The sequence below is a fragment of the Echiichthys vipera genome (assembly GCF_963691815.1).
Source record: "Echiichthys vipera genome assembly, chromosome: 12".
Taxonomy (NCBI): domain Eukaryota; kingdom Metazoa; phylum Chordata; class Actinopteri; order Perciformes; family Trachinidae; genus Echiichthys; species Echiichthys vipera.
Window position 1 is genome coordinate 10,375,523 of NC_139837.1, and position 22,159 is coordinate 10,397,681.

The following is a 22,159-nucleotide window of genomic DNA, read 5'->3' on the forward strand; positions in this document are numbered from 1 at the left end:
TGGACACTCGGAGAACTGCAGATTTGGGCACTTCCATATTGGATCAACCAGGAAGTCGCTGTGGTGGGGGCTTGGTAAAAAGGTAGTGTTATAATGACATACGCAGAGAACAATTACAAAACAAGAGACGGAACAAAAAACGGACTGTGTAATGTGAGTTTTATAGCAATATGCTTGTATCTATTAAAAATAGTAGTAATGTTAGTCATCATAAACTATGTTTCTGACCCCCTGTTTAGTAGCCTATTTATGAAATCATTGTTTTATCTATCTATCTATCTATCTATCTATCTATCTATCTATCTATCTATCTATCTATCTATCTATCAGTCTATCTATCTATCTATCTAATCTAATCTAATCTAGGCTATGGCCCCTGGCTATTGGCTAATAGCGGATGACGCGGTCGTTACGTGTCAACCACTAAATTAAATCGACTCTCTTTTCACTGTTTTCAGAGAGAGAGAGAGAGAGAGAGAGAGCGAGCGAGCGAGCGAGCGAGCGAGAGACGTTGAAAAGGTAGGAGTCGCGCTGCATCCTGGGAACATAACTCCATGGTGATGCAGTGTGAGTCTGTTGTGTAGACTGGAAACCAAAGTAAAGTAAACGGGGGAGGGTCGGCTACCGGGGGGGCTTTTAGCGAGTTACAATGCGTCTTTCACGGTGTTGAACGGTCTCGGTGAACGATGAGCCAACTTCGCCGGTCGTCTCGAAGCGGAATGAGCCACTTTTGAGCCCCCGAAAACGAGTCCTTCTTGGCGGGGGGAGAGCGAGAATGCAGAAGCCGAGCGCCCCGCTCCCTGTTGTCGGCTTGACTGGGAAATGGTAGCGTACTGTAGGAACCGCACTTGGAAGGAACATGGTCGAGAGGAGCAGCAAATTCTTGTTGATCGTCGTCGGATCCGTGTGTTTTATGCTGATTCTCTATCAGTACGTGGCTCCCGGGGTGATCAATTTCGGCTCCCCGCACGGTTATTTCACGGAGGAAGACGAGGGGGACATCTTCCCCACTCCGGACCCCCACTACGTTAAGAAATACTTCTTCCCCGTAAGGGACCTGGAGAGGACGATCGATTTCCAAATCAAAGGAGAGGACGTGATCGTGTTTTTGCACATCCAGAAGACCGGGGGGACTACCTTCGGCAGGCACCTGGTCCAGAATGTCCGCCTGGAGGTCCCATGCGACTGCAGACCGGGCCAGAAGAAGTGTACCTGCTACCGGCCGAACCGCAAGGAGACCTGGCTCTTCTCCCGGTTCTCCACCGGCTGGAGCTGCGGCTTGCACGCCGACTGGACCGAGCTCACCAACTGTGTGCCGGGGGTCCTCAACAAGAAGGAGAACAAACAGAAAAATCAAAGGTAAAGCTGTGTTATGAAGATTTGTGTAGTGTGAGGTACAGGAGATGCCATGTAGTCAAACACTGGGGATCTATAGTAACTCTGTGACATATTTCTGCGGATTATACCTCTGAAACTTTTAAACAAGATTATTGGGTTAATATATGTAATGTCAGACCAGTATTGCAGTGACTTCACAGTGGAGAACATTTATCTGCAGGTACAATAAGGACACTGTAAACTCACGACTCTTTAAATTGTTTTTCTGATTAGATTTTAATAATCCAATCGCATTAAACTCAAATTTAAATCAAACTAATCTAAAATCACTAAATTATTAACATTTTCTATCTACCTTTCTATTAAAACAGTCTTTTATGCAGGCGTATTCCTCTGGAGAGATAATTATAATAGGCCTAATCTACTAATAAATGCATTTTAAGGCATTTCTTTACATAAAATGTCAAAACTTCTACATGAGTACACAGCTTTTTCCTGTCCAATTTATGCCGCAGAAATGTAGTATTGATACCAGAGAAGATAAAGCAGAACAGAAGGTAATACAAGGGTGTTATAAGCCCAAACCTGAAGTGAACCAAACACATTAGAGGTTCCCACAGGATCTTAATGGATGTAATCGTTTACTTTTATCTTAAATCAGAGGTCTTTGTCCTCGCTGGGTGGGACGATATTAAAAGAGAAAGTAGAACATCAAGGACGCCGTGCATCTTCCTGAGACAGTGGCTTGATAACAGACGCTGAGAGACAAATGTAGAGCGACGTTTCAACATTGTGCCGTCACAAATGCCACAGGAGCTCAACGGTGCCTCTCACAATTGTTGATAGGTGCCAGTATCAGGGTTTCCCTCCCACTGGATCGCATAGTGAGATTCAGCTACATTTATTTCAGGCGTGGGGAGTGCAATACATCCACTCAGTAATAATCCCTTGCATTGACTGCAGGATATCCAGACATAACACACATTCTTATTAAGTTATAGCCCATTTCTTCTCCGCGCCTCCCTATTGTTGTTGCCAACATATTGCATCCCTCATCCAGACATATTGACGGCTGTATCAACTTCCATTTCACTGCACCCTTGTGGTTAAGGGGTATGCTTGTTGAATGGGTTATGTGTCTTTGTATTGCCTGAGCTTGTTTAATATTTTATTTTGGCTATGCGTGACCAATAAGACAAAGGGGCTTTACAAATATGAGGAATTTTAAAGAAAGAAAATAGGTGTTTTCCGCCTCTCTGCCTATCTGTCTGGCAGCCAGGCTCATGGAGATGTTAGACCGGCTGCTTTGCTTCCCATGGCTGCTCAAACTGGGGATCAGAGCTGAAAGCAGGGCTGGGCTGGGTCGGTAGGGGGGAGAGGGGGACCCTGCGGGGGTTTGGCTCCGCTCTAATCCGGGTGATTATTACTGCTGGGACACACACACACACACACACACACACACACTCACATACGCACACTAGCGCTGGTATTTGCTGCTGGCGTCAGTCCTGACTCCCGTGGTTTTCCCTGGTCAGAGGTGATAACGTGTCCGACCATTCTGCATGGCGAGCCGAGATATCACAGTGGAAGCAGGATAAACGGCCTTTCATCACTTTGTGAGCACTGATTCGAAGCCTGAACTTGTACGGGTGTGTGTATTTATGTGTGTGCCTGTGCTTGTTTGCACCTGAAGAGGCCGCAGGAATAAAAAGAGACAGGAAGGCAGAGTAGATGAGAGCGGTCTAGGTATGCATGCATGGGAGAGGAGAGGATCTCTTGCCTCTGGTGTAATCGACTATCCTATCACTCCTGACAGGAGAAACAAGGGACTACAAGCTTAATAGCACCCTGAAGAAAAACAATTCTGCTCCGTATTACATGCAGCTTCACATCCACAGGAAAGTGAAGTGAATCGCTGGAATGAGGAGCTTTGAAGAGAAACAGGAACCGCACTCTCTGTTCCTGTTTTTGTTCCTTTTTCTGTCTCATTGCCTGCTATTCCCCTATATCTGCTCCTGTCTGTGTGTGTTTAACTCTCAGTGCCTCTCATTGTTTGGCGCTCTTGTATCACTGTGGTAATGCTTGTTTTGGGACATTTGTCTTTAGGGCAGTTGCAGTGCGGCGAAGAGGCCAGAGAAAGTGTGAAAAAGATCATCTGTGTTTACAGAATGGCCGTGAGGGACTTCTTGGCGCAGTGTCGTACGCATAGCCCTAAAATCAGCTGTGCATATTGTCAGTGTGGGAGAGTTAAACAGCCTGCAGCCCCAGCCAGTGGTTTTACATGTGTGACACACCTCATGCCTGCGCACTTTGTGGAGGAAGTGGTTTGGAGCAGCTTTGTTAACTGTGAGAAACAGAAAATCTAACTAGAAATTTATGACCACACAGCAGCAGCAGCAGCAGTAGTTCTGATGTGGAGTCCAGCGTCTTTCTGCAGCTGTGTTCTCATCAAGCTGTCAAGTGAATTTTACACAGACATTTTAAATGCTGCAAAAATAAATGTGAATTAGGACTATTTCCATCAGCTGGATTCAGCACATAAATACGCCTCCTGGGAGTCAGAAAACACATCCACAAGAAAAAAAAATGGAGGGAAAACAGACAAATGGATTAAAAAATTTAAAGTTATTAGGCAAGTTGTAATTGACATTTACTGTCATTTTGGTTTGTGTTTTCATATGATGATGTAAACAAACCATTGTGCTAATTAGAGCTGCAAATATGAACCAATTAGAATGATTAGTTGTCAACTATTAAAGGATTTGCCAACTATTTTGCTAATCGATGAATAAGTCTGATGCCAGCTTCTTAAATGCTAATCTTTTCTTGTTTCCAGGACAGTAAACTGAATATATTTGAGCTGCGGCCAAACCAAGACTTTGAAGAGTTGGGAAACACTGGTCGACATTTTATAGACCAAACAACTAATGGATTAACCGACAGATAAACTAACAATAAAAGTAATTGTCACATGCCCAATGCTAAGGTTGAGGCATCCAAAAACAATTATGTTGGTTAATTGTGCCACAAGTGCCCGTCACAGTGTTGCAGCCTGTGGTGTTGACATATTTAAATTGCTCATGTCATCTGACTAATACTCAAACACATTCATAAATTCAAATATATTCAGCTTACTATCGTAGCATACCAATATATCACGTTCTAATTTGAGAACCTGAAACCAAAAAAATGCCAATTGAAATGACTTTCATTAATCAATTATCAAAGTCAACCATTGTTTCCGCTCTACCTATGTTAATATTGTGAAGTGGAGTGTAATGACAATGTAAGCTCACCAGATGCCATTTAAATGACACAGAGGCAGCCTGTCTGACATTTACGGTGTCTGATTTTACTTTAAACAACATCCCTGAATGTGCACAGCCACTATTGAACTGTTTTGTATCGGCAGCGTAACATTTTGCAGTCCTTGTTTTCACGGCTGTATTATTTATTGATTCCACAGATGGGTCTGTATCACTGTGTATTGCACAGTTCCTTCGAAATGTTTCTACGTCAAGAGAGCGTAAAGCGGCTTTGAGACACTGAGGAAATTCGATTGAATAGGGTGATTTTTCAAATTCAGTATATCATAAATTGTGGGGGAGAAAATGCTCCGATGGATTAGGCTCTCAGTTTGGTCTGGTGACAAATGTGTCAGCTTTGGAAGGAGGCGCATTAAGCAGCGGCGAGCATCACAGAGATGAATGGTTCGTAATAGGACAGACAGGTCTGTCTTTGATCGGTGATGAGATGAGATTGAGATGAACAGTGGCATTGTGGGAGAAAAGAACTCACAAACTCGACCGAGTGCCAATCAGAGTGGATTTGTCACCCCCCCACCACCACCACCCCCGTTATATCATTTTTAATGTTCTCCAGGGATCCCATGGGACACACTGATACAAGCACATGCATAGTAGTACACACACTAATGAGTGTGTGAAACTAACAGACACAACCGCTAATGCAAGGCCTTAGATATGGGGCTTCTAATTGGTTAAGGAGGTATCTACCACTTTACTCAAATTATAGCCACAATTTCAGACGGGGAATACCATCTGTCTTGTGCATGTGTGTTTGTGCACACATCTCATGGCTGTGTGTGTGTCTGTTTTTAATCCTAGTGTGTCATAGAGCGTCTTTAGTAAGCGAAGTGATGGGGCTAATTTTACTGCCTCTATCTCGGCCCTCTCAAAACACTCCCTGTTTTTTCTCTCCCATCTCTTTCTCTCCCGCCTCCTCTTCATCCCCTCTACTTGCCTTTTTAAAACACTCTCCCTCCCTCTCCTTCCATCCTTTCCTCCCTCTTTCCCTCCATGATGGTGTCACTCTCTAATCAAACAGCAGGCTTGCTTTCCGCTTGGTGGCTTTATGGCCGGGGGGCTCACTCTATCTCTCCTTCACTTCTCTCTCTCTCTCTCTCTCTCTCTCTCTCTCTCTCTCCCTCTCTCTCTCCGCTTTTCTCCTCTCTCCATCCCTGCCCACTCATCTTTCTTTCTCTCCTTTGCCATCTTCCTCTCCCTCTCCCTCCGAGCGTGACTACCGCATTAGAGGAAATGTCTTTTCATGGAAGATTTGCTGCAATTTCCAAAATGGCTTCTTTGCCTAATGGACAACTGCCTTGGTTCTAATGAATGATTACATGTATGAGTATGAGCAAAGGGGGAGCGGAGGGGCAGTGGGATAGAGGAGTAGATGGAGTTGAGGAAGAGTGATATGAGGAAGAATATGGGACAAGAGGAGAGCTGTCAGGGAATGATTGGAAATATAAAAGACGGAGGGGTGAAAACGTTTAGTTTCATTGCTGGGGAGGGGGATAGTCAATTAGCACGGTTGTCAAGCACTGGGCATTACTCTTCTTTCAATAGGTCTGTTTCAGATTCACAGCACAAATCACTGCATTCTAAGATGGCTCTGTGTGTGAGTGTGTGTGTGCATGGCGTGGGAGCGGATGCGTGTGCATGTGGTAGCTCAGCATGGTGCCATCAGCCAGCCAGCCAGCCAGCACAACGAGAATCCAGATGAACTCCAGGAAGCGGCAGAGGCAGCCCCGGCTGATTGGCATAGTACGAATGTGTGTGTGTTGTGTCTGTATGTGTGTGTGTTAGTGTCCTTGTCTATATGAGTGCGTGTGCGTGCTCGTGTGGAGCCAGGCAGGTTGGTGTTAATCCAATCAGATTAGCCGGGTTTAAGAGCTGGTGGCCAGGCTCTCCAAAGCCGGTTACGTCCGCTCATCCTGCGACTGCGAATGTTACAGCATTCCCAACAAACATTCCCACATCCCTCCAGTCAGTTATTCCCTGCCTGTTTACTCAGCTCAAATCACCTTCCCTTATGGGACAAGCCTGCTGGTCTTAGTGTAAACCAGGCTCTGATAGGTTTACCAGTGGTGACCTGATAGTTTACTGTACCTGGTTTATTTTAAGTCCAGTGTGCGAGGAATGGGTAGACAGATAAAGGCATTAAAACATTTGGTGGCGATATTTTTGCAAACTATTTAGAATGACAGTAGTGAGAGTAGATTAACACACTTTTCAGTAGACAATTTCTGTTTTATATAATAATAAAATACCAAATATATGCTGGTTGCAGACTTTACTATCATTATGACTTAAATTACATTTTGTGTTTTGACTGAGGAGTCTGATTGTCGGTCAAAGTAAGCTGTTTGGTCTCTAGAAACTGGTGATAAGCATTTGTTTTTTGACATTTTAAACATCAAATCAAGGGTGACCTTGTTCAAAAACAAAGCATGGTCTACTTACAACCTCTTATCATGGGTTGTGTATGTTCAAGTTGTCACCACCTCTACCAATATGTAATTCTTCTCGTACTGTTTTATTTGAGTATTGTTTTGAGGCCGGAAGCAGTAAAAAGAATCCAGTAATTCACAAGCAAGTAGCCTATTTGAAGAAAGCTTTTATACTTGTTGTTGTAGTTCTAGGTGTTTTGTTTTCTATGTATGAAAAAGTCTATAAATGCAATTGGTACCACATTTGTAAATTACTCACTCAAAACAATATTCTGACTCTAATGTCAGCCAACCAACAGCAGATAACGTATTCACACAAGTGGCTCCTCAGGTTTTGTGTTCTGTCCTTCACCATTAAGTAAAAGGATGGCCAACTCACACGCAATCTCACACATAAAGGAGTGAGAGATACGGCCCCTATGTGTTTTCCTCTTCAGTAGCTTGAGGCAAGTGTTGACAAGCCTCTCTCACTTACACCGCTGCTTCCCCTCAAATACAAGAGTTCAACTCAGGTTCAGCCCCAGGTCACTGTAACGTATAACCCAGCATCACAATTCAGAGTTGAGAGACTTTAGCTCGAGAGGATATGTGGATACCTCTGTTGGGCCCCTGGCCACACACACAGGGTTAGTTTGACTCCCTGCCATAGCGACCTTCTGCAGCCATTTTGCAGCAGACATCTGTTTGGCTGGAGTTGATCAAGGATGCAAAATGGCCAAAGTGTTGTGGTTGAAAAAAGCTGATTATCAGAATACAGTATGGATTCTTGTATTATTTAGCAGGTTCATAGAATCAGCATTAAACTGTCCAGAGTGCAAACCCGCACGGTCAAGTTGAGTTAAGGCTGTTGCCAGCATTGATTTGCTCCAGCTGTTTCACCTCAGTGTGTAGTAAAGACAGGACAAGGACAGGGATCCGCTTGATCGCTAACGACTGTCTCTATTGGTGGTCTGTGAAGGGTTATCTTTTGATCTGCCTGCAAGCCTTCATTATTGATTAGCCATTATGGATCGCAGAGGGTTTTTTCATTGATTGATTAAAACATGAATGACGCCAACATCGTGCAGAGCCTCTCCAGATCCAATCTGGCTGCATGCTCAACACAGAGGACAGATGGGGAGAGAGAGTGGGAGAGAAAAGCAAGAGTGATGTGTTTCTTAATCATTACACAGCCTCTGCGACTCTGTGTGTCACTCTGTCTCTTCCACCCTCTGCTGCCGACTGTCAAATGTCAACCCCCCCCCCCCCCCCCTGCGCCCCTCCCAAAGTGATTCTGCGGCCCTGTGGACAAATAACCGTGCGGCAAATGATTAGCAGACATTTCTATGGCTGGTAATGAGGGGCGCTACGGTAGAGCAGCTCCGCCAACAGGATTACCCCCTATTGATTAGCCTAGCCTAGCATTACCCTTGCTAGCTAAAAATGACTGAGTGATTAGTGCGTATTTCAATAGTGGTTAATGAGTAGTGCAGAGGAATGCTATGGTATGCTATCCATGGGAATAGGATTACAGACTATTAATCAGACAAGAGGCTAGCTCAAGTCATTAGTCGGGCCCGCAGCAAAGTGATAAAGTTCCTGGTTTCTAAATCTGGTTTCGCACTGTCTGTATCGTGCGGCCTCTTGCTACATATCGACCCCGAGTGTCCGTCTTTCCCTTTCACACCCCCACCTCACAGTGCCCTATTCTTTGATGGCATTCCCTGGCCTGTCCCCTCTTCCCTTCTTCTGAGATGGAGAAGAAGAGAGAGACATCCCCAGGGACTGCTCTCTTCATCCATTAACAACACTGTCTTTTCAAGTCCAGACACGATGTGACCCGTGAGCATCTCCTCGTCTCTCAGTTAGAGCTTCTCTCATTTATCTGTAAACAAACAAATAAATGCATCAATTTTCTGCATGTGTGCGTTTATGAATAAATGCATGAAGCTGATGTGTGTCTGTGGGCACATGTTTCTATGTGTGTGAGGGAGAGATGGCCAGCAGAGGCATGTGAACGGAGAGGAGAGGCTGACAGGCGTGTTAATTGAATTGTGGGAAAAATGCAAATCCCTTACTGCCTCTTTGAATTAGTGGGAGGAGTTTTAACTGATTGTGGACTGTCTCCTCGTTGGGAACACACACACACACACACACACACACACACAGTGGGCTAACTTTTACCAAATTCTGAAAAAGGGGAATGAATGATAGTGTTGTGTCTGCATCTTTCCACGTCTCACCCTGTCTTTTTCCCATCACTCCTCCATTTTTCTGCCCATCATGCCATACCAGCCCTCCAGTGTCTTTTGTCCGTGTGTGTGCATGTGTGTGCGTGTCTGTGCGTGTGGGCGTCCCACCAGAAGAGCTAAAGTGCTGATGCCATTCATGGAAAGACAGCGAAGGCGGAAAAAAACAGAGATTCTTCGTTCTGCTACACTTGGTTTGTCTGCTTTGCTCTAGGGCAGAGCTGTAGATCACCAGAGTGGCTGTGTGTGTCTCCTGCCTTCATTTGTGCATTCAAGCAGGGGTTGCATGTGTATGGGTGTTTGCCGTGTGAATTGTGTGGCCTGTGTGGTTTGTGTTTGCAAGTCTGGATGGTGATTTGAGGTGTGTGGGATTCTTGTGTGAGTGCAGATGAAATATGTCACTGTTGCTTACATTGCTGTTCTGTTCGGTCCCTTTTTAATACCTGAGGTCGATTGCTATGACTAAAAGTAATTACCATTTCTGACCAATATTTGTATTTTGATTAAAAAAAAACATAAGAAAGACTCACGTGAAGTTGAAACCTTTGTGATTTGAACAGTTGAAATAATATAATGAGTAAAATAATGAATGCTTTTGTGAGTTTTTCCAGTGAACAATAGGTTGAAAAGGGCTCTTCTCCGAGGGTGGCGCTTCTTTCTTGGGGGACAAATGGGCATGAATAGTACAGACTTGAAGCAGACAGCTGACATGCGTTTTTTATTTTGTAGTTGGGCCAGTTCATGAAATTAATGGTAATTTACTTCAGCTGGCCAAAGTCGCCGCAGACTGCAGACAATTGTTGCCAACTGTACTTTCACTACACTTTTATTGCATCTTGTTAAGACATTGTTATTAAGGTCATTAAAATGTCTGTTGTGATTTCAAGTCTAGATTTTGATGACAACAATTAGGTCACCCCTCCACACACACACACACACACACACACACACACACACACACACACACACACAATCTCTTATGAAAACAGCAGATTTGGTCAAATAGGGTTAAAAAAAAATGCCACGTTATCTGGAAATCACAGTCAGTCTATTGTTGAGTCAAGCTTAACATTAAAAAAGTACAACAGGCCTCTCCTGTAATGGCAGTAAAGAGCAATTGAGGGAGTGCCACCGTGCAGAATAAAGGTCAGTGTTAATGCTAATCCAGTAATACTATTCTTAGTGTCTCTTCACCTCTTTGTCAATGTTCCACCTCCTCCTCTTTATTCCACACAGCACTAAATCTGGGCCACAAGCATGTAGTGTTCACCTTTTTCTCCCTTGATGCTTTTTTTTTTTACCCCAGCTCTACTTCCCCCTCGATCCCCCTTCATTTTGCGAACTCTCTCGGGCCGCCTCCCCCTTTTCTCTCGATCAAAAATAAAGTTTCACTTCTACATCCTCCCCGCTACCACCCTGTATTTTTGGGTTCCCAGCACGTGTCAGCTTCCTCCAGAGAGAGGAAGTGATGTGTCAGGAAGTGCTTTTATCTGCCAGTGATCTGATCTGATGTGAGATTGTGATAAACACAGCTGGAGTGTAGCTCTCTCTCTCTCTCTCACCCTAGAGAACTGTACAATGGAGAAGTACTCTTTTTTGCATGCGACTGCTTCTTTCCTTGTGTGTACAGACAGTAAAATCTGGTGGTCTTGGGGTGATTGCCAAATTACAAAGGGAATACTAGAAAGTGGGTCTTTGAAACCAGTTCAGCCCCTCAACTCCTTTGAAAAAATCTGCTGTGAAACCTGATAAGAGAAGTTTAGGAAGTAGTCTTGTAAAGTGAAATCCCTTGCAATACTTAATATGTCTGCAGACAGCCGTGCGTTGTCTCTCAAACTGCCTTTAGGGGGAAAAAAACTAAGCCTCCACCTGTTACCATTTTTATACTTGATATTAGACTATCAAATAAATGCAGGAAAATCTATTAAATCACTTTCAGGCGCTCCTGCACATGCAAAGTACACTTTTGAGACATTCACAAGACAAGTACATGAAAAAGACACAAAACCTATCAATATTTCAGATTTTGCCTTGGGTTGTCCTAACAAGCACGTAGATTGGCTGTTTAGACTTTAATAGGAAGGGAAAACCCAATCCAACCGAGGCTGGAGACTATTTTCAGTCAGTGCAGTGTCTTAAATTAGAAAAGGCCCCTGTGTGTTGTAGTAGATTCACATGGAGAAGCAAGGCTAATACACATTCATCAACCACTCATAAATATCAAACCAAGACAGATATTTTTTAATTAATCTGTCAACTTTATCTCAACATCTTATTTTCCAGTTTACTTTTGCTAAGGTGATGTATTTAATCAGGAGGCTGTCCTTCAACTAATGAATGCGGCTTCTTTATCAAAGCTGAAGGGTTCTTGAGTAATACTTACCAGCCTGACACTCGTTCTCACATACACACTTGGGAAACTTAAGTGCACTTGTCCACCTCCCTCAACTACGTAAAACTACAACGTGGCGTACATCCTGATCATCAAGGCTTCTCAGTTCTATATGATGTGACTTAAACGAGCTAACAGGGCTGGAATAAGGACTATATGCATATGTGTACTGATGACACATGAAATATGATCCGGTAAGTCCAGTTTGCGGTATAGATCTATGGATATATAGACTTTGAAGGCTTATCACAGGCCATAACTGCTAACACTTGTACTCCGAGATGGAATTTTCACAGCACTCACAGCGGTAATCATTTTATCTTTGGTTGCAATGATTGCATGGTAAATAATGGAAATATGGCATTCACATTACATAAAAATGTATGGGGAATGTACACTTGCATGTATTTGATTGTCTTGTCAGATGGCGTGGCATTGTGGTATAGCAAAAGTTGAGCCAGGTTCAACTTGCTGGATGACCCTGAGTTTTTTTTAATTAATTTATTTTTAACATGGAGCTAAATCCAGCCTGTTGTGTATTGTCCCTGTGATGGAAGGCAGACTGTTTGCAAAATTATCCCCCCGCAAAGCGCCCGAATACTGATAACATGTGTCTTTTGTGTCAGGACCACAAGCTGATACAATTGAATCATTTAGTCTTTCACAAATTTCGACTTGGATGAGTATCTCCCTTTTTTTCAATTACTGGACAAATCAAACCAAAAACAATGATTATCTAACAGCCCTCTGTCTGGCTGCCTGTCACACTACTGCCATCTTAATTCCATATTCGCTGCAGTAAACAGACACAAAGGCTGGTAACATTCCCCAAATATATATCTATGTTGTTTCATATTTGCTGAAACTGTCAGTACATCCCGAGAACACAATGAGACACACAATCTGTGAAAAAGTAACGTATCGCTATTAGGGATGTAAAAAAGTATTGATACTGAATGTGAAAGTTTGTGACCAAGTTGAGCCAAAACCAAATGTTGTCATTTTACAGCTAAACAGTACACTAAAATATGTTTCTGAAAACACGTTTTCCAAGAAATATGCAATACAGTAACATAATATTGATTCATGTTTGATCAGCACTGCCTAGTTTCACTGTTTAAAAAAGTTAATGTCATTGACAAGGCGTTAGAGACTCCTTAGGTAAATGTAGTAAATTTTGAGTAAATTGTAGTTTTTGATTCTGGCGTAATGGATGTACGGTGCCAGAGTAAAGGTTTACATCCGCCTTACATGGCATTTTCCTCTCCGTCCGTTATCTCTGCTATCTATTTCACACACAAATAAAAAAAAAAATACCAATACAAACAAGCCAGAACGGGTTTTTTCTCCTGCGTCTGAATGTTAACTTGTGCAGCCAGACCATGTATGCTGTCATCCTATCAAAGGCAAGATCTCTATTCCTATGGGGCAGTGGGGGAGTGGGTTGAACTAAAAAAAATATATATTTAGATCCAGTGGTAAACACATATCAACAAAGACAAATACCAGAGTCATAAGACTAAAAGGCTAATCATCTGCAGATGGCAACACAGAACCAGAAGAATGACGGCAATGCCCCCAAAAAACAAGAAAACCACCAAAAGGAATTAAATGCGGTGGCACTGTTAGAGTCACTCTTCTAAACAGTCTACGCTGAAAGTTGTTGGATTATGTGTGTCCATAGCAATCAAAAAAGAGAGTGGAGGCATTTGAGGCCGCTAAAAACAGGAAGACCTCCAGGCTGTCCCTGTAGTCCAGAAGACATGTTCCAGAAAGATGTCACTCTGTCGAGACTTGCGTGATGCTGGCCTTTTGCATGTCGAGCTCCACAATGCAAATACTCAGAGGCACTCATGCAAAAATGCAGACCATGCTCTCTCTCACACTCTCTCGTCCTGCCACACACATTCACCCTCCGTCCCTCACTGACTTTATGGATGTTCACTGTTTGACGTTGTCGCTCGTTGAATATACCCCCCGCTCCCTCTTGCCCTGTTTTTTTTTTTCTTCCTCCTTTCCTTCCTTTCTCCCTTGTCTGTCTGCCGTCTTTTGTCCGGCATCTCTTCACGCTTGACCAGCCTTGCTGTGACTCTTGACTTCAAAGAGCTACTTCATTCATCAGTCACTCATCAGAGAGAGAAGGCCATTCAGCGCTGCGCTAAAAGAGAGGGAGGGGACGAGGAGTGAGTGTATAAAAAAAAAAGAGGGTGAACGAGTGTATGAAAAGAGGGCACGAGAGAGAAAGAGGATCCGCTCTTGACCGCGGGGAACCTCGGGAGTCACAAAAGCAAAAAAGGGACACACTCCCACACATCTACACACCCATAAAGAGTCACTCTCAACACTTGCACACAATCTTTTTCTTTTTTTTTGTTCTGTTGGGCGTGTGCAGATGCTGCATACATGATCCCCGTCCTTCTTTTTCTGTCCATCCGTCTTCTCTCTATCTCATCTTTCCTTCATTCTTTTCACTCGAGGCAGCAGTACAAAGGGGATGTCGAGGCCTGTTCCTTCCCGTAATCCCTCACCGCACCTGGGTGTGTCTTCAAATCCTTTCTACGCAGCGGCCACTCTCAGTCTTTCTTAATCTCACCCTATGTATTCTCAATGCCTTCTGTGCTCACTGACATTCTCCCTCTTTTTTTCAATTCCTCTATATTTTGGCAAGCTAGTTTTCAGGTCAGTGGGAATTGCTATTGCTTCCCCTCTCAGCTGGAGTCTGGCTCACACTCAACTGCACACACACACACACACACACACGCACACACAAGGATATGCCCACGTTTTTTGTTTTGTTTTTGTCTTCATCGCTCTCACTTTGTGCGAGTGGTTTATACAGATATGTGGTTGTGTGGTCTTATATACACAGTTGCCTGACTTGTAAAGACGCATTACTTGCAGGTGTGCCCGGCTGCGTTTCATCCGTCGTTTGTCTTCTCATTATTGTCTCGTTTATTTGTTTTTCTCCCACAAGTCATAAGTCATAACTGAAAGTCTGTCACGCTCGCCTCAGTCTCCTGCATGAAGGAGATGGGTTTCATTACATGACTCGCCTGGTTTGTGTATAGACATGTATATATGTAAATCTTTTTTTTGCCCAGGTTAACCTTCCCTGCTCAACAAGCAGGTTATGATGTTATGATTGCGGGAGAATTAAAAAAAGGGGTGTCTTATGTAAGAACTTTATTGTGACTGGTTGGACCAGAAATCTCGATTTATCAAATCCTACCTGTTCCTCAGTAATTATGCACATGGCATTTGCCAACCAAGGACAGTTTTTTTTTTAATCTTTCATAAAGTGAAAGCATATATTAACATGCTCTCAATAATACCTGCCACCAATGATTATTTTCCAGTTATTCTCTTCATTGCCCAAGGTGACAACTTCGAATTGCTTCTTTTGTCCGACCAACAATCCACAACCAGAAGATATTGAAATTGCTTGAAAAGGGACATTAAAATGTTAATCAAAATAGACATTACAGTAGTACTTTACAATCAATGTATTAATTAACTTCATTTTTGCTCTCAACCTGTTTGTAGGTCAGGTTTTACTTTTTGTATGCCCAAAAGGAGAATATGAATAAGTTAAGAGACAAAGGGCAGCTAACACTAATACTGAATTGCAGTTGGAACAAGTTCATTAGATACACATGTACAAGCTTACGCAATTCAACGGAAAATCACTTAATGACGAAATGTACCTTTTTAGTTAAACTTGTGACTAAACTTGTGATTCAGTATGTGTTGACACTGTGTTAATTAGACTCAGGTTATGTGTGAGCTGTATTTAGTGGAAGTGTTGCGTCGGATGACATTTTAAGGCGTTTCTAATTCTTATTATGTATGTGTAAATGGCGGTAGACAAAATGGATTCGTAGCATAGGCAAATAACAATGAAATGCAATCGAAAGACCTCAAACAAATCAACACATTGACAGGTTGTTTTTTTTCGCATTTTTAAAGTAAGTGAAAACAAGTAAAGAAGAGGAATATCACCCGTTGAGAATACATCGAAAATTTGGCACAATAATCGGCGTGTCCGCACACACAATCTTTATTAGGTAACACCTCATCAGCACGGACACACGCGCACACACACACACACACACACACACAAGCTGCCACGCGCCAGTGCATGCCAACGGCTACAAAAGACTTTGAGAGGGAGCAGGTGTGGCGACATGCAGGATTCGCAAGTCTTAATAAAGCAGAGGCGGTGTGGAATAGTTGAGGAAACATCTAGACAGTTTTGGGTTTACTTTTTGTTATTCTGATTGCCAGAATAAGAACGTGTTAGTTTGTCTGGGCTTAAGAAGCTGCACATTCACGGAGATAAATTAGCTTTCTAAGTATTAATTAATGTTAATGTGTGAATAACGTACTCGATCCAATGTGGTGACTCAGTCAGGTTCTTGTAAGCCCGCGAGCTGAGTAACAGGCCTGCCACGACATGCCTCAGCAACAAATACACACATAGAAACACAGGGACATTAACCTTACCACAGGAGGAATATGGAGATGCAGGCAGAAAGACAAAGAGCCTAATGAAAGCACCGTAGAGGAGGAAATTGGAAGGGAGGGATAATTATGCTCATGTAAACAAATGGAAACATTTTGAGGTCGAGAGAGAAACAGGAAAGCAGAGTTGTAGTTTTACAACAAAAAAAAACAAGAGGAGGAAAACAAGAGGCCACGAAGGTGAGGGAAAGTATCTCTTCGTCTCCCCCCTCCTCCCCTGATGGAATGTTAATCAGCGTAAAGAGGTCAGCCCTTTTGGCATTTCAGAGACTGTGTGTGCGTGTGTGTGTGTGCCTTGGGTGAAAAGGTCGGACGTAGTGTTCTGGCCTTTTGGAGCCTTGTCTGAAGTCCTTCAAGTGAACAACTGCACGCAGGGGTCCATTACAATGCCCTTTAGAGCTTTCTTTACAACACACTCCTGGCCATAAACAGTTCTTTGATTCATCAGGTTTGACAGCATTATCATCATAATGAAAACGCGGCACCAAGGGTTAAATTCCAAGACATCAAATATCCAGTTTTGGAGATAAAAAATGATGCATTGTTCATGTTTTTAATTTATAAAATCCTAACAAGATACCGTGTTTTTGTTTACGTTTACGTAAGTTGTTTTCCTTTTTGTGAAGGCCGACATCAGGTTTTTTAAAGCATGGTTTTATGATTTTAAATCTTAACTCACATCTATAAGAGGAAATTCTGTTGCCACTAGTTTTACTATGGCAGGCATACGCAGTAGGCTGTAGATCAGAAAACAGCCAAAGGATCAAAATGCGTCACACAGCAACCATTTTAAACTTTATTGTGCATTTCATATTTGTATTAAAGAGGTCTCTAAGGTTATTTCAGGAAGGTGATAGCCTGAGGGCGAGAGAAAAAGGCTTGCCACTATTGACTATAATGGCATTTTTTCCCCCCTTTTCTGAATTATGCACATTGGCATTAGTTGCCGTGCATTTCGACACAGCTTATTCCACACTTAAATTCAAATTTCACTGCTTAAAAATAATGCACAGCGTATAAATGAACAGAGACAGCAATGCATCATCAGGATTGGCTTTATTTAAATGAAGGATTTGCTCCAGCATGTGGCTTTTTGTTTATTGGCCAGGAGATTCCTTCACAGCATCAAGTTGTGTAGGAAGCTGTCTGAGACATATTTTGTTTTGCTTTTAATAAAATCCTTTGGAAATGATTGCAGCAGTCAGTGTTGAGTTGCCTATTCTCCGTATTTGATTCATTGTGCAGTCCCAATACTGAGGCAGATTTTGGACTTTGGACAGCACAGCAGTTAAAGTTATTTCCTGTTTTTTTTTTTTAAGATAAAGCTTTCTTTCAAACGTTGCTTGTCGTTGTCTGTTGCATTTAATCCAAGAAATGTAACACAAATGTTTTGTAATCAATATCTTTCTATTTACAATGGATCAAGTTGCTACTTGTATTTGAAAGCAGTTGCTCTTTATGATAGACCCATTGGGAATTATCATTAATTCTGCAGTTCCCTTGAGCTCTATAGCACCTTTAAGCGTGTTTGGTTTTCCCGCGCACAAATCACAAACAAACAAAAATCAGCAATTGAACCATGTTCATAAGACATTTTTCTTTTATTCAACACTTGTATATGCAAATATTTCTGAAGCTACCCTAGTTTCAGTTCAGTTTCCAGTTTCAGCTCTAGATACGCTTACAAATGAATGTGGTAACAACAGACAAAAAATGTTTAGGTCGTCCCCTCTTTACGCACACAAAGACGTTTATAACACTCTTACATTCCTGTTGTGATACAGAGTGAATATCAGGGCCCAAGTAAAGCCCTGCGTGTGGGTTTGCCACATGAAAAGAGGCTACTTTGTCCTGCGTTTTACTTTGGAGACTGGATTTACTTGGTCAGTCATCTCTCACCAACTTATTTTACACATTTCACACTGATTGCTGTATTTCTCGGGTCACTAGTCTGACTACAGTCTACAGACTGCCAGTTTGTATCAGTCTCCTTAGCTGAGGTAATTTTTAAAGCTAAATCACTTGAATCAGCTTTTCCAAACTTGAAGTGTTTTGCCCTTATTTCGGTTGATTGGGCCGTATAAGAAATTGGGCTGTGTAATTTCACTTGGGACCAAAACAATCAGACCAGGACCTCGTTGAGGGCGCAGGATCGGAACGTCTCACTGCACCTCTGAAGTGAGTATCATTTGCAGCGAGGATAAGATCTTAACGCCATCGCTCAGCTACACAAACACTGAGAGGTATGCATGAAGCAAAAATAGTCACGTTGGTCTAATTAGCATTTCAAGTAAACGTATTGTAAACCCAAGAAATTCAATAAAAAGGGATGTTAATTATTCCAAATCTGATTTCATAAATAGAGGAGTAATCCTTTGTTGTACATTAAGAGGACAACAGGCACAATTTCTAAGGGAAGTGCAGTAATCAGTGCAGTGATCCACATCCGCAGCAGATGCTGATGCTTCATGTTTGTTTAGCTGTTAAGGAAGTCCTCCGCAGCTACAAATATCTGACTAACAAAGAAAAGAGGATCATAGGGGTCAAATCCTGTCAGTTATAAAAAAACTAACTTTAGGAATATAACAAAGTACGTTCATCCTTTTTTGAAATTGAAATTAAACCAGAAATAGCCTGTTTAGACTAATATCTTGTTCTCTCCTATGCCACGAGTGTGTGCAGTGTGCCGCTGTACTTCAGCTTTTGTTTACATCCACGCACATCATGGAAAAAATACCAGTGCTATATTTAATCACACCGACACTGTTCTGTTTTGTTTCACATCGACCTCCTGGTTTAACATTTACAATGAGGGATTATTGCAAACATTTCAGGTGGCACTCACTTTTGGTTTTACCAAATAAAGTGCTCTAGATAAACTGGTTAGACTGTTGGCTTGGTAACCTCTGTGATCATTTGATCATTTCTTGCCCTGGTACACAATCTTATCACAACCAATGTGGGGAAAAATAAGACTGAAGTTGTTATAAACCAGAATTTTCCTCGCATTAATGAGGGGAATCAGCTTAAATGTCCCATATTGTAAAAAAATGGTAAAAAAAAGATGTCTTTTTTTTTAATCATCATGCAGGTTGAGGTGCTTTTTGAATACTGTGGAAGTATCAAAATGATCAATCCTCAGAGAAATGCACACAGCCTGTATTCAAAAACTGTGCCTTTTAAACAAATTGTATTCTATACGGTTGTGATGTCACAACTATACTATATATAGGAAGAAAGTGCTGTAACAGTCATTTCCTAGCTGCAATGATGCAGATGCGGAAGACCCAGAAACACTGACCAATCAGAGCAGACTGGGACTTTTCAGGAGGGGGGGCTTAAAGAGACAGGCGCTACAAAGGAGCGTTTCAGACAGAGGATGAATACAGATATAATCAGACAGACAGTGTGAGAAAAATACTGTTGTTTTTTAAATAAAAGTTATCTAGTAGAAATCCAAAGTACAAGTATGAATCTGAAAATTAGCACAACATGCAACCTTTTTAAATGAGCAGCTTCCAAACTCTTACATTACCTTCTCCCTGTGACTCCCTGTGTCACGGATTTGAGGTCGTTCCCATTATTGCATCCACCACCACCATCTGTGTGTTCGCTTGATGGTAACATGCATTTTAATGCTTTAATACATATGTATGACCATACACCCTTTAGTTGTCAGCTTTGCCACATCTCCCTTTTGATTAATTAAAATTTGAGGTGAAAGTGATGTGGCGACATCGCATGATCGCACACACACACACACACGCATATATGCATATGGTTGCTGTGGATATCTAGCACGGGATTTGGTCCCTGTGGAATAAAAGATGCTATCTCTGTGTCCTCTCCTATCTCACTCTGTCCCTCCCTCAGTGTTTCTCTCTCTTTCCCTGTCTCTCCGACTCCTTACCTGTGCGCACTCTGTCATCTCTTCATCTCTCTCCTTCCCTCTCTGTATATCTCTCTCTTGTGCTCTTCTTCTCCCGTCCATCAGATAGAAGCTGACAGCTGCCATCAGGCTTATTTCAGGCACTGGCACACACATCCACACATCCACACTCTCTCTTCTTTTTTTCTGTACTTTCTCTCCGTTTGTCTCCTTCTCTAGTAATGTCTCCATCCTTCTATTTGACTCAAACTGACTGTACCTTCTTGTAAGTGTGTAAAACTTAGATGGATTTCTGAAACTTGGCGCTTACCAGCAGCAGATCTGGAAGGAGAGGACAAAAGCAAATCGGGAATCACTCCTCTGCTTCTGTTCCTACTACTCTTTCTTCCTTTCCCCCCCGTCTCTACCTGTCCATATGGTCGCCGACTCCGGGGAGGGGATTTCTCACTGTGCGTTTCTCCCCTGAGCGTGAGCCTCTTTGAGCAGACATCTCTCATTCATTTATAATTGGGTGTCAGGCATTCCTGTCCTTGTGGTTGCACAAATTCACTGCTTTTGACGTGCTGGCTCTGTCTGTGCCAATATGTCCCTTATGTCTGCTTGTCCATCTCTTTCTTTTTTCGCTTTTCCCAATCTGTCTACCTGTCTGTTTGCTGGTCTGCCTCTCACACCTTTTGTCAAAAAAAATAGGCCACCCTCCTATCAATTTGTCCCTCCAACTGGCCTTCCCTCCAGTCTGTCTTCCTGCCTGTCTCTGTGCCAGTCGGCCCGTCTCTCTCTCTTCATTTTTTCCCACTTGTCAGTCTGTCAGATTAATTCTTCTGCATCCCTTAAATGAGCCAAGGAGTGACATTTTGAGCTATTGATCTCTGGCGGTGTGATTTCTGAGGGATTTTATTTGGTTGTGTAATGTTTACACAGTGTCACTCTTGTTAGGACATGTTGTGACGCCTCCATGCCAGCGCAGCTCATTATTCACCCTGTCTTCTCTCCATTTTTTCTTTCTTTTTCATGACCTTCCCATCGTCATCTTCAACATGGCCTCTTCTGCAACAGGTAAGACCTTTTTTTTTAATGTGACCTTTTTTTGTGTTTGTCTAAATCAGTTCTATTGTCAAAAGACTCAACGTTGCGTCACTCAGGTTTATTAATCAAACAATTCGTACCGCCCTTTGCGTTCTCCAAACACAAGCACAACCCCTGAGGCACACGCGCACATAAACTTTGTTCTGTTGTCTCACATGCACTGACAATCTCAGGTCACACACACATACAAGCTCCACGTGTGTTGATTTACTATGCCGGTGTTGATTTACTAAACTAGCTAAATGTTAACTCGACTTTGAAGGTCTGAAGGTCTTTGTGTCTGTGTTTGTCCTTTGCGGTGCTGTGTTTGGGCGGGTGTGTGTGTGGGTGGGTGTGTGTGTGTGTGTCTGTGTGTGTTATCCCCTGTTGGGACATTTCTTCTATTCCACATGGGCTTGCCCTCTTCCTTCCTTCCATTCAGGCAGCCTATGGGACTAGTTTGTATTTGTGTGATTCCTTTATGAGTGCGAACATTGTTTAGTCCCTTTGTGTGTCTGTGTTCACCTGCAGAGTGTTGTTTTCCTTGTTTCCCATCATTCTGTATTCTCTCCATCCTTCTCTTTTTTTTCCATCCATCCTCTCCCTCCAGTCTCTTATCTCTGCCTTGCAGCGGAGCGAAGCCCAGAAACAGCACCTGTATGGACCTGTGTGTGTGTGTACGGTGCACTCTGGTGCACTCTGGTGCAGTCATGGAAGCTGTTTCTCCACGTTCCAACGCTCACCCGTCTGTTTTCCTCAATTCATTTCTTTTTATCGTACTTTCTTTGTGTCTCTCCCCCTCTCCCCCCCTTCTTCCTCCCTCTATCTCCTGAGTGGTCTTCAGTTTTACAAGCTGTTGAAAATCTGTGTTTCCAGCCCAGCACCCTGCTTCCTCCTGCACATCTAAGTGTGTGTGTGTGTGTGTGTATATTCATCTGTGTGAATGCAGTGTGGGTGTGAATCTCTCCCTG

General features: G+C 42.7%; 1 protein-coding gene across 1 annotated transcript in view; it reads left to right on the forward strand.

Moving 5' to 3' along the window:
* The first annotated feature begins 556 nt into the window (after positions 1-556).
* The window catches only part of hs6st1a (heparan sulfate 6-O-sulfotransferase 1a), a 55,596-nt gene continuing 33,993 nt past the window's right edge, over positions 557-22,159 (forward strand). Inside the window, exon 1 of the mRNA XM_083924835.1 lies at positions 557-1,359. Coding sequence (XP_083780961.1) covers positions 860-1,359 — 500 coding nt within the window. The 5' untranslated portion in view covers positions 557-859. The remainder of the gene's footprint in view (positions 1,360-22,159) is intronic.